Source organism: Rhinolophus ferrumequinum, chromosome X, assembly GCF_004115265.2.
Source record: "Rhinolophus ferrumequinum isolate MPI-CBG mRhiFer1 chromosome X, mRhiFer1_v1.p, whole genome shotgun sequence".
NCBI classification, from domain to species: Eukaryota; Metazoa; Chordata; class Mammalia; order Chiroptera; family Rhinolophidae; genus Rhinolophus; species Rhinolophus ferrumequinum.
In genome coordinates, this window is record NC_046284.1 from 101,248,343 (window position 1) to 101,262,548 (window position 14,206).

A 14,206-nucleotide genomic window follows, 5' to 3' on the forward strand; every position below is an offset into this window, starting at 1 on the left:
TGAATAAATCAGATAGGATTTTTTGCATGTGTGTGGTCAGTCAGAAGGGTTTCTTTTGTTTTCCTTTGCTTTTATTTTTATGGATATGTAATTCGCATACCATGAAATTCACCCTTTTAAAGTGTACAGTTCTGTGGTGTTTAGTATATTCTCAAGGTTTTGCCGCCATCACCACTGTCTACTTCCAGAATATTTTCATCACTCCCAAAAGAAATCCCAGGATTCTTTAATACTTTTAATGATCACTTTAAAAAAAACTCTAATTTCAACAGAGTGATTATCACAGTGTCTTCTTTTAGCTAAGAACCATAGAAGAGTCTTATACTCCGTGAAATACCAGTGGTGAGATATTCAGGTTGATTTGATAGGATAACATCATTCTTATTTGGAGTGGACATACTGGCTCCTTCCAATTCGGTTTGGAGGGAACCAGAGGGTTATAGATGAGGTCAATGTAAACAGTGCTTTTTTCTCAATATAGTGAACCAGAGAAATAACACCTGCCCAGATCTAGCAAGTCAAAACAGCACATATTGCCAAGTAAATGACGGTGTCCTTGTGCACAGACATTACATTACACAAACTGTTCTCCTAAGTGAGGGAATTTGTCCCTTAGAAATTGTTCATTGGAACATTTGGACATCATGCATCATGTTAAAGATCCATAAATGTCATCTCAATAGGGTAGATATGATGCATGATAATATCCTCCCCATATCTGCATAGGGTTCTTCTGCTCAACAGATTGTCATGATGCATTGCATCAAAGAATCCCAATCTAGTGCTTTAGAGACAGCTGAGAAGCCCCTTGGGAGCCTTCTTAAGTCACTGCTGCAAGGACTGAACTACCAGGAGACCAGGAAGTCAGTCTTAGAACTTGACAAAATACCCTCATCTCTAAATGAATCGATTTATTATGTAGTTGGTGCAAAGTATGAATGTAATATTTTATGACTGAGTATATCTTTTTATTGTTAAAAAAATCCATTTCTGGTTGTGAGATGAGTAGAATTGAGAATCTAACAGCATTATATTTGTCCTGTTACTTTGCCAATCCAGAATTTGTTTGGAGGGGTATATAATATAATAGTTAAGATTATTCACTCTGGAGGTAGGCAAACCTGGGTACGTGTCCCAGGTTCCTCAGTTTCAATCCACCGGACCTCAGGCAAAGTTTAACCTCTGTAAGTTTTTCTCATGTGTGAAATGAGAATTCTCCAACTATGAACCTCAGGGTTCTTGTATAGCAATAAAATCGTATTATGTATGGAAAGAACTCATCAAAGGATTAGGCACCTAGGAAGCGCTCCATAAATATGAGTTATCATTATTCACTCATTAACGAATGTTTGCTGTTCTATTACCACTATCATAGAGCAAATGTCACTGACCCTGCACCTCAAACAGAAGAAGGTAACTTGGAGTTCCCAGGTGTCCGTTTCTTTGCCTTAAGTGTTCTCATCTTCCAATTTGCCCTTGACTGTTTCACACAGGCACTTCGGGGAGAAATCGCGCCTCTTAAAGAGAATGTAAACCACGTCAATGACCTTGCTCGCCAACTCACCACATTGGGCATTCAGCTGTCACCCTATAACCTCAGCACTCTGGAAGACCTGAACACCAGATGGAAGCTTCTGCAGGTAGGCACATCATGAGCTTTGCAGTTCCTTGTTACAATAAAAGAATACACACATAAAGCTTGTTGAGGCAGAACTGTAAAAGTAATTTCTTCATGTGATGCTCACAGTAGTATTTTGTGAGTGTGGGATATTTTATATTCTTTCACAAGCCCCTATATACACGTGTTCAAACCTATTAATAGTAACTTTTATAAATGGTTCAAAGTTAGGCTTTACTATATCTTGCAATACACATGGAAGATGATGCTGAATCGTGATAGAAGAACTAAATTACTGGCATGCAATTACCTTGTACTATTACTGCTTGGATTCTTCAAACACCTTTTCCTTCCCTAATTTAAGCAAAAGTTGAAGGTAAGACATTCTAAAAGCTTTTAAAGAAAGAAGATCCTATCACAAACTTACACAAGTTTTTCATAGGTTTGTATAATAAATACAGGGAATTTAAGTGAGCCCAAGGTTATTTAAACGCTCTGTGCCTTGATTTATCATCTGACGAAAATGGGGATATTAAATGTTTCTAAAATATTGTTTTACTATTAGGATGAGTAAGTCAAAATACATGGAAAGTACTTGGAACAGGACTAGCCCCGTGGTAACACCATATAAACTCTAGCTCTTGGTATGGTCGCAATTATAATTATTACTATTATAGCATACAGATTTTGGAATCAGATTTACTGCATGACCTTGAAGTCATTTGACCTTTCCTTTTGTTAGTTTCCTCATCTCTAACATGCTTGCTGTAATATTAAATGAAGTAATTCATGTGGAGTTGTTGTATAGTACCTGGCTCATAGTAAGAACTCAGAAATGCAATGATGGAGGAGGTATGTCTATATATTCCCTATGTGAAGGACACTGCATTAAACCCCAAAATCCTAAACCTGGTTTAACCACAGAATTAGAGAATTGCTTTCTCTCTTTTTCCTGTTTCATAAGATGCAGAGTGTATGCCACTAAGGACAGAGAGGAAACTGGGTTTAAAAATATGTTTTTTCAATGTTTTAATAAGAACGAAATGATAAACCAGATTACTTTTCCCGTTGGCAGTCCATCTAGCTAGGGGTGTGACTGAAAGTCCTGTGAAAGAATTGCTAGATCTCTAATAAACACAAGTTCCAAATTCAAGACCTCTTGAGCTTGCATAATTTAATTCTTGTCGTGATGGATAGCCTTGAAATATTTGTATGATAGAATGTTATAAGTGGCATTTACTAAAGCAAGGCAATATAGTTAAGAAATGCATTCCTATATCTACTTGCTCCATAGTGCTTAAGCAAAATTAAAATCTTATCATTTTCATCCTTAATATGTTTTTCATTTTACGCATAAATAAGAAAAGTAATAATTGTGCAAGGAAAACCAGCGGCCACATTTCTTCCATTCAAGCATTCTTGAACTATATCTTAACATTTCTTTTAGAGAGCTGAATGCCACATTTGCATTCAGAATGTACTTCAAGATTTGTGACAGTGGCATGTAAATTTACAAATGAGGCCCCAACATGATGACTGATAGGAAAAATTTTTTTAAATCAGTGCTAAGTGATCCATTATAGCTAGAACTATTTATTTAAATGTAAAATATGAGAAAATATTAATAGCTTAATTTTTATCCATTCTTTAAAATAAGTAAGGACTTGGATATAAATATAAGGACGTACATGAAAGGAGACAGTGATCACGTAAAAAGATCACTGAGTGAATATTGGAAGGCCTAACCTCAAGTTGAAACTCAGCTATTATTTGACCATGTTATCTTGAGAGGTTACATTTAACCTCTCTCAGTTTCCATCCCCTCATTAGTAAAATAAGTCAGTCCATTTTGCCTAAGGTTACATCAAGTTCAATCCTATGATTCTGATCTGGATTTATGGAATCTGGAAATACACATAGGACAAAATTTAGTTTAGAATGAATGGAGTTACGGCCTCTATTCATAATACAGATGTGGCTTGTTGGAATTATGTTCCTCTTTCTACAATTCTAACTTTTAAACCCCTCACCCCCAAACCCTCATGTACACAGCCTGCTTATATTAAACAGTTCAATTAGTTTGTGGTATAGGCTCTTATTGTGGCAAATTTCTCTTGTTGCTGTTTTTGAACATGACCTTAAGGATATGCTTAAAAAGTGTTTTTAGCAGAAAGCTAATAACTCCGAGGTTTTGGTTTGCACATAACTGAGTCAAGTTGATTCCATTCTTTCCTTTGACCATAATTCTAACCACTCTGCTATATTATAAATGTGAGTCCTTGTTTAGAAAGTGAAGAAAGCAAGAAAAGAGGTTCACATCAAACAACTTTACCCCCATTACTGGAAGAACAACTCATATGTCTTGTCGAGAACAATTTACATTTAGAAGAATGTATGTGAGACTAAAGCATGACCCAAGTTCTGTGGAGAGAAATTTGAATCCACCATCATATGACATCATATTTCTAAAAACTGAAGAATTTAGTCACAGTGCTATGTCAGTTACTAAAATCATGATAAAAAATAAATACAAATTCATCTTTGCTTCTACCATGTTTCCCCGAAAATAAGACCTAGCCGGACAATCAGCTCTAATGCATCTTTTGGAGCAAAAATTAATACAAGACCCGGTCTTATTTTACTATAATATAAGACTAGGTCTTTAATATAATATGGTATGATATGATATGATATGATATGATATGATATGATATGATATGATATGATATGATATGATACCAGGTCTTATACTAATTTTTGCTCCAAAAGACGCATTAGAGCTGATTGTCCAGCTAGGTCTTATTTTCAGGAAAACAGGGTATGTCTGTTAAAACAAAGAAAATGAAGAAATAGAGATTGAGAGTAGTGGGAAGGAAGGCAGATATAAACCTAAGAAAAAGAGTCTTAAATTTGGGCAAAATAGTGTAGTAGACGAAATAGAGTTATAGACTACCCGGCTGTGCCTACTATCAGAATATCCTGGGTTTAGTTACATGATCCATTGATTTTTACTTTAAAAGACAGCCATGCTGTTTTTTTTAATCTGTATGTATTAACAGTCAAAATGATATAAACCGATAAACCATGTAGATATGAACATCAACAGCTGAGTAAGACCCAGTCACAATTTATCTGTACCTAGAAATAGCATGTGTAGAGAGTTCTGTATTTATTTTGAATCCACAGATAAAAGTACAGACACATTGGTTTGTCTGTTTGAAACTCTCTGTGGAAATAAAATCATATTTTCGCCCTCAGAGTGGACACATTGATATAGATGTTTCTACTAGACCATTTAATAATGTGTTTTTTGGCATAGAAACCATCATTCCTCGTAGTTACGAAGAGTTTTCGTGTACATTATCATTTAATCCTCACATTATAATTCTGTGTTGATTACATAGTATTACTTTTGCCATTTACAAGTAAGAAAACTGAGACTTGGAAACATTAAATCACACAGTCACACAGCTTGTATCAGTCATGATCTGAGTCAGATCTTCTGCACTGCAACTATCATGCCCTTTTTGTTTCTTCTTCTCAAAGTCCTATGAAGTGACTTAACGATGTCATATTTTAAAGATATTTTTGGGTAACACAGGTATGAAATACTTCATTTTTCATGCTTCCCCTCTTATTCAAATGATTCTCAGGGATATTAACTTTGAAATCTTACTTTTACAAACCAATGGATTAATGAGCCCAGTTCAGTGTACCCCTTAAAATCACACCTGTAGTTTCAAATATAAAATGATAAAGCATATTCCTCTTCATTGTCTTTAGAACTCAGCAATTGTACTAGAATCAACCAAAAGTGATTTCAATGGGTTAGCTCTTAAAGTAGAACCAATGCTAATATTTGATCCAATAGAAACGAGTCTCAAAACCAAATGGGAAGAAAATTAAACTGATGATAAACCTTCGGAATTTTGAAGCAGTGCACACACATTTAGTGGTATAGTCATGCTCTTTATTCACCAAGCACAAGTACGGTGGGGAAAGTTCTACTATAGGGAGCTACTGCTAGAGTATGTTCTAAGCACTTCTCTGCATCATGAGTAAACCACGAATAGCAACAGAAGCTGCAAAGACACTTTAATATAGATTACATCTTCATTGACTGTAGGACATATGGAATGTAATCACTTGAAAAATATTGAATATGAAGACATTTCCAGGCATGAAATTCTTTAAATATGTTTAAGAACAGTATCATGAATTATGTATGTTTTTAAAGGTTTCCTAAGATTCTTCCAAAGTCATGCAGATGGTTATATACTCCATCTTCACATCTCTGTGGTAACTTTCTGTCACAGGGCTCTAGACCCTCATCTTCTGCATACTCCATTCCTTCTTTTATCCTTTCCTCATTCTTTCGTTCAACCAGTGCTGACCGAGCATGTACTGTGTACCAAGCTGACTTTGTAATCATCCTATCTGGTCCGAGGACATACTCAGCAAAATGCCCTTTAATGCTTACGCCATCTTATGGAAAATATTATGGGTGGATTTTCTTTTATTACTTCCATAATGGCCCGATGTCTCTTCCTTTCTCCTTATCATAAACCAAAAAATGCTGTTATAACAATATTACTGTAAAACTAGTACCATTTCAGATCTCTAGTTTACAAATTCTTCAGTAATTTGATTGGGAATTTGGTCTGCATAATCAGATTTGCATGACTTTATTTTTAAAAAACTACACAAGATTTGTAAGAAAAAAAAAACCACTAAAATTCCAACAGAGCAGCTTCTGTTCTTTATTTAGTGAGATAGGTTTTTGAGGCAGGTATATATCTATATGTATGTATGTTTGTTCTCATCATCACTGATCATAGGATTTGATCCTTCAAATGTGTTGACAAATTTTGAACATTTTCCTTACAACTCTTCCTTTTTATTTTGTCCCCTAAGGATCCTCTACTTATCATTTTGCATTATGGGGTCCCTTCTAGGCAGGGAGCCTAGGTGACCTGTGCCATCTGCTCTTACAAATAACATGGACCCAGTGGTTACCAGAGGGTAAAGGGGGAGGGAGGTAGTAGATGAGGGTAAATGGGATCAAATATATAGTGATGGAAGGAGAACTGACTCTGGGTGGTGAGCACACAATGTGAGATATAGATGATGTAATACAGAATTGTACACCTGAAACCTATGTGACTTTAATAACCATTGTCACCCCAATAAACTTTAATTTAAAAAAATAACGTGCACCTATTATTAATCGAGGGTGAGGAGAGGACATCAAATTTCCTTCACTTCAGTTTTGCTAAACGTTGGCTCTACAGTTGTCTGCTTACCCTGTCCTTTTTTGACTTTTTCTTTAATAAGACCGAAAACAATTCTGCTTGTGGTTAGACCACAGAACTCAGGAGACAATGATGAGTCTGAGGCCCTTCTCAAAGGAAATGTTTTCCTACATCGTGGTTCTCAAATGTTAGTGTGCATCAGCATCACCTGGGAAACTTGTTAAAACACGGATCACCGCGCCCCACTTCCAGAGTTTCTGATTCGGTAGGTCAGGGGTGGGGCTTGAGATTCTGCTTTTCTAATGGGTTCCCAAGTGAGGCTGATGCTGATGCTCCAGGGACCACACTTTGAGAGGCTTTGAGAGCCATTGTCCTACATTAAGCCCTTGCTGTTTTAAAAGATAAAAAGATAAAACAGCCAGTTTTAAAAGATATATATAATATAAAATTTCTGTAGGACATTTTGAGAGGTTTCAAGTCAGACTGTGAAAAAATAAGTATAATGCCATGCAGAAAGTCCTGTTTTAGAGGAGTGTTATAGAGCCACGGGAACATCAAGACCCAAGTACATAATTTGTCTTCGACGCAGAAAGAGGAAGGCGAGGGGAACCTCTTGGTAGATTCCCTAGTAACACAGTTCGCCACTATGTGGATTTATAAGTATAAGTCCATCAATGTCAATATTGACAAATATAATAAACCTAATGTAAATATAGATTTATATTTACTATATTGCAAGTCACATGGTTTAGAACTATGCTGTCCAGTGTGGTAGCTGCATGTGGATACCAAGTGCTTGAATGTAGCCAGTCCAAACTGAGATGTGTTATAAGTGTGATATACACATCGGGTTTCAAGGACTTCGTGCAAAAAAAAAGAATGTAAAATATCTCATTAATAATTTTATATTGATTACATGTTGCAGTGATAATATTTTTATGTATTTGGTTAAGTAACCTATATCATGATACTTAATTTCACCCATTTCTTTTTTATGATTTTCCAAACTTGAGTATTTGTTTTGAAAATGAACGATGTGAGCCTGTCACTTCAAGTGAAACAACTGACAGTGTTTGTTTCTTTTTACTTTTTTAATTTCTACTAGAAAATTTTAAATGGCATATGCAGTTCACATTAATTAGATTTCTCTTGCATAGTATTAGTCTAGAACATAGTTCTCAAAACCTAGCAGGGATAAGATTCAGCTGCAGAGCTTGTGAAAACATCCCCCAAGATTCAGTAGGTATTACATGAAGCCTGTGATTCTCCATTTCTATCAAGCTCCCAGGAGAGGATGTTGATCTATAAAAATTAGTTCCCAAAGTATGAATCATAGAGTTTTACAGGGAGATCTACACATATGTTTTTGTATCAGGCATTGTTTATAACTTGAATACAAAGTTGTCTTGCCCGTATACCACTATTTTTCACAAATAAGCAAATGCAGTTGTGTTACTAAACTCATGCCGATTTTTATCAGCTGGTCACTTTTTCTCAAATACCATAGCAGATATTAAGTAGTGCTTCTGTCATGTAGGGATCCTCTCATTCTTAGAATGTTAAGAAGGGATCCACGGGCTTGAAAAGATTGGAAGCCAGTATCCAAAAATATTGTAGTAATATAGGAAAAAGTACTCTTTACCACATTCTCAACTGTGGTAGTTCGTATAAAGAGATTTCAACTATAACATCTAGTTTGATGTGCCCACTGGAAGGAGTTTTTAAAAAGCTGAAGGAAAGGGAAATGAAAAGAACAAAGAGGAAAGAAGAATGTGTTTGTTTTAGAAAAGGTTAGGTCACAGAAGGATTTGTTGATATCAGGGATAGAATGACCCGTGGAAAAAGGACAATCAAGTTCTAGGAAAAACATCTTTTCAGTAAGGAGAAAACAATCATTTATGCTTAACCTTGGCTCTGTTTAAAAAGAAAGTGAGCCAGGTCCTTTAAAGATTTGAAGGAATGTATAAATCTAAATGCCTGGGATAGTTACAGGCCTTACAACACGCTGAGGTCATAGTGTACTGTCAAGCTTTGGGACATTTTCCTCAGTCAGTGTGGTTTCCAGTGTTTTTACAGCTAATTGCACTTTATTCAAAAGGAATGATACTGAAATTGCCTAGATAACCTTGAAAGTAACATGGTCCAAACGTTCCCGAGTCTGTCCTCCTCACCCTAAAGAAGAATAGTCTAGTTTTCAAGCACATTCTCTAATTTTTAAAAAAGGCATCAGGATGTGTGGGACCATAGGGAGAAAAATTAATGATGTAGGGAGCGTGACCAGAAAAAAATATATATGAGGTACAAAATGAGAATGAAGCTAGTCAGAGTCAAAGAAATATGTATTTGTTGAAGAGAATAAAAGGCATATTAATTTTTTCAGAGAGTTTATAAAGTGAATGAAAATCATTATGAAGTATTAGTTGGATAACCTGATTGCTGGATCTTTATGCACTGCTTAATTTCTGATTTGTTTTAATCAAGATCTATTTTTACTAGTTCTGAAGCTAGCTACTATGGTAATCCATATAAGTATTTCATTGTTGTTTTCATTTTTTATTAAATTTATTGGGGTGACAATTGGTCAGTAAAGTTACCTAGGTTTCAAGTGCACAATTCTGTAATACATCATCTATATATAACACATGTGTGTTCACCACCCAAAGTCAAATCTCCTTCCATTACTGTATACTTGACCCCCTTTGCCCTCTGATTGTTGTTTTTAAAAATGTAATATGTTCCTGTTAAATGTGTTTAAAGAGCAATTTTATATATGTATGTATTTCGTTTCTTGATCTCTCTAATTCCTTTTTAGAAATACCCATAAAATTATGAGTATTTAAAATTGCCACCATACTCATGTTTTCTTTTCCTTCTCCTTTATTCTGCAACTGACATTTGCCCTTCCCTCAAATTTCTCACTGCTTTATTCTTTATCCTTTTAAGTGTCCTTCGCCCACCAGTCTGACCTCTCTCTTTCGCAGCAGCCTGACCCCGCCCCACCCTTTCTTTTACTTTTGTTTGCTCTGCTTGTTTTCTTCTTTGCTTTTCCCACTGTCCTGCTGCGTGTGAAACACTCCGCCAGCAGCTGCTCACATTTCCCATGCTACGTCATGCACAGTATTCAAAGCGCTGCTGTTCTCACATTTTCCCCAGAAGGACTCCCCCCTCCGCCTTCCCTGAACATTCCTCTAGAAATAACCCCTCTCCAGACCATATGAAAAGCTGAATGGTAAAGCCAACTCTATAAGTAGGACTAGAAACTGCCTTATGAAATTCAGACATGCCATTTTTAAAGGTCAGTCCCACGGGTTGAATTTTAAATTCCTATAGTTTATCTTAATATTTCTTTATTCTTCTCAATTCTATACTGTCCTTAACATAATTATCATTATGATATAAATTCTCCCCTCAATGAATATATTCATTCATTCCAAAGGTAGATGATATGCGGATGGAAAATATAATAAATTAGAAAATGATTATATTAGAAATACAGCGTTTTTACACTGGGCCGTACTTTATTGGGCCAGGGCAGTTGCACGGTATAGATTTGAGAAGAATTGATTTTACTGAGTGTTATGCATTACTGAAATTAAGAAGGAGCACTTATCCAGCACTTCCTGTGTGTCGTTCATTATTCTAAGCACTTTTACATGTACTAACACTTTTAAGCGTCCCAGTCACCCTATGAGGTAGATAGGATTTTTATCCTCATTTTATAGACAGGATTTTTATCCTTATTTTATAGATGAAGAAATGAGGAACCAAGAGTTTTGGGGGCTTGCCTGAGGTCACACACACAGCTGGTAAGGGAGAGCCAGGATTTGAACCCAGGCTGTTTGGCTGGGGAATCTGTCAGAACTACTAACTATCTATAATACAATACCCCCTCTCTAATACAAAGTTAGATTGACATGACGATATTTCCTCTTCATTTACAATCCAGTGCTTTAACCAAAAAGTATTTTCTTCCTCACATTTATTAATTTGTCAGAAATCGCCTGCATCAAGATTTTAGGAAATGCAGATTTAAAGTAGGATGATTATATGAATCTCAGACCACCATCCCAGGAATAGCCTGTTTCACCCAGAGCCGGAATCCTTTGCAGATTAAAATGGAGAATCTCATCTCTAGGACTAGGAAGGCTTAGTCATCAAACTCTTCCTAAAGTGAGCAAAAATATTCCTTCGTTCAATAAATATCTTTCTGGTACCTACCATCTGCCAGACTCTTTAGATAATAGCAATGCAGTCGTGGAAAAACCAGACACAGTCTGCCCTCATGGAGGTTATAGTTTCTTAAGAAGATAGACATTAATTAAAAAAAAAAACACACCCTCATATAATAATTACAAATTGTGTGACGTAATAAAAGAAAAGGCAGGGCATATAGTGAGGGACCTACATGTGTGTGCGTGTGTGCGCGTGTTGCAGTGAGAGGCAGGAGAGGCTGATCAGGAAAGTTTCCCAGAGAAAGTAGCCTTCCAGCCAACACCTAAAAGGGTGAAAACAAGTTAACTAAGTGACTTTTCTATTCCTCTGAAGCTTTTATTTTAAATGGCCCGAAGCTTGGGCCTAACAAACTAAACAGAGTAATAATCTTCCAGTATGTAAATTTAATAAGCAGAAATCATTTGAATTAATGGACTACAGAGTTAACATATAATTAAGTCACATCAAAGGAAGGTTTTCTAGCTTTCTCTATCACAGACAGCATCCTGTTTGCTTTCTTCACAGCACCTAGGAAAATCCATAGCTGTGTGTTTGTTGGCTTATTTATGAAAAGTCTATCTCTTCAACCTGAATGTCAGCTCCATGAGGGCAGAGGCCCTAAATACCCTATCTATTGGCACTTGGCAGTATCTTTTACATAGTAGGCATTCAATGAATATTTCTCGGCTTTCTGAATGTATGAAATTAAGCAAAAATGTTTTTGAAAACTGTAAAGTAAGCAGAAAGTTATACCATCGAGGGAAAATCAGGAAACAAAAGTATCATTTCTGAAGAAACAGTATTCATGTACTGATCTGTGGATTAATAACATTAACCAATGCTTAAATAATTTTCCAAAAATTTAAAAAAGAAAAATAACTGATCAAAAATTAACATGCAAAAAATGCAAAAAAAAATTAATATGCATCCTTTACGGTGAACATGGTTTACTCATATTCTAGATGTTTATCAACAATTACTGATCTGTGTGCTCTGACAACATGGAATATATTTAATGTTACCTTTGGAGGAAAATGAGATAAAATGGATTCCCTTCCCCCCTTTTATTAATTGAGGTGTAATTGACCTTTAACATTATATTCATTTCAGATGTACAGTGTAATGACTCGGTATTTGTATATATTGTGAAATGATCACCACAATGTCTAGTTACTATCCATTCACCATACCTAGTGACAAATGTTTTTCTTGTGATGAGAACTTTCTTAGCAACTTTCAAAAACACAATACAGTACTAGTAACTAAAGTCACCATGTTGTACATTACATCCCCATGACTTATTTTATAGCTGAAAGTATCTACCTTTTTGATCCCCTCCACACATTTCACCCACTGCCCGCCCCTGACAACCACCAATCTGTTCTCTGTATCTATAAGTTCTTTATGGGGGGAGGAGTTTGTTTTTATTTTTAAATTCCACATATAAGTGAGATCATACAGTATTTGCCTTTCTCTGTCTGACTTACTCACTTAGCATAATGCCCTCTAGGGCCATCCATGTTGCAAATGTCAAGATTTCGTTCTTTTTATGTCTGAATAGTATTCTATTTATATATATCACATTTTCTTCATCCATTCATTCATTGATGGACACTTAGATTGTTTCCATATCTTGGCTATTGTATATAATTCTGCAATGAACATGGGGGTGCAGATATTTTTTCGAATTCGTGTTTTCATGCTTTCTCCCTTTTTATAACAGATTTTTTTGATGTATAATTAACACATACATTTAAAATGTACAATTTGATGTTTGATAGGTATATACCTGAGAAACCATTACCACAGTCAAACTAGTGAACATATCCATACTCCCCAAAAGTTTCTTCACATCCCTCCAAGCAACCACTGATCTCCTTTCTATCACTGTAGATGAATTTACATTTTCTAATTTTATATAGATGGGATGTACAGTACACACTCTTTTTTGGTCTCATTTCTTTTAGTCAGCATAATTATCTTGAGATTGATCCATGTTGTTACGTGTATCAATAGTTAACTTCTGTTTATTGCTGTATGGAAATACTCCAAGTTGTTTATTCATTCACCTTTCAGTGTACTTTTGGGTTGTTTCCAGTTTGGGGCTATTACAAATAAAGCTGCTATGAACATTCATGTACACATCGTTGAACCAACCGACTTGTGTTTTCACTTCTCTTGAGTAAATGCCTAGGAGACAGATAGCTATATAGTAGGAGTGTTTGTAACTTATTAAGAAACTGTCAAAGTGTTTTCCAAAGCAGTTTCACATTTTATATTCCCACAAGAAGTGTATGAGTGTTCTATGTCTTTCATATCATTCCTAAAATTTGATATGGTCAATCTTTTAAATTTTAGCCATTTCAATAGGTATGTAGTGGTATCTCTTTGCGGTTTTAATTTGCATTTGTTTAATGATCAATGATGTAGCCATTCCAGCTGTCTTGTGATTAGTGCTGGCATGGTATAACTTTTTTCATCCTTTTACTTTTATCCTATTTGTGTCTTTATGTTTAATGTGCTTTCCGTAGGTAGCATATAATTGGATTTTGCTTTTTTAAAATCCAATCTGACAATCTCTTTTAATTGAGGATATTTAGACCATTTATATTTAATGTGATTATTGATATGATTAGTTGTTAACCTGTCATCAGGCTATTTATTGTTTTTATTTTGTCCCATCTGTTCTTTGTTTGCTTGTTCTTGTTCTGTCTTCATTTAGGCTAATTGTAATTAATGAATCCATTTTATCTCCTATGTTGGCATATTAACTATAACTCTTTGTTATACGTTTAGTGGTTGCTTTAGGGTTTATAGTCTACATCTTTAACTTATCACAGTGAACCCTCAAGTGGTATTAGACTACTTCACATATGGTATAAGAACCTTTTGATAATATCTTTCTATTTCTCCCTTCCAAACCATGTGCTATTGCTTGATCCTTTGGGATCTTTTAAGATTAGGTAGGAATAGACTAACACTCAGTCTAGGGTGAATTATTCCCCACTACTGAGGCGAGACCCTGCTGTGTACTCTACCCAATGCCCTGTGAATCATGAGGTTTCCATTATGACTGGTAGGGAATAGACACTGCTCCCTGCCATGTGTGAGTGCTGGACACTGT

General features: G+C 35.5%; 1 protein-coding gene across 8 annotated transcripts in view; it reads left to right on the plus strand.

Moving 5' to 3' along the window:
* DMD (dystrophin) overlaps window positions 1-14,206 on the plus strand; it is a 2,143,628-nt gene that overhangs the window by 1,806,826 nt on the left and 322,596 nt on the right. For all 8 annotated transcript variants that reach the window (XM_033109718.1, XM_033109734.1, XM_033109713.1 and 5 more), the window contains one exon: window positions 1,494-1,640. In XM_033109718.1, coding sequence (XP_032965609.1) covers window positions 1,494-1,640 — 147 coding nt within the window. The remainder of the gene's footprint in view (window positions 1-1,493; window positions 1,641-14,206) is intronic.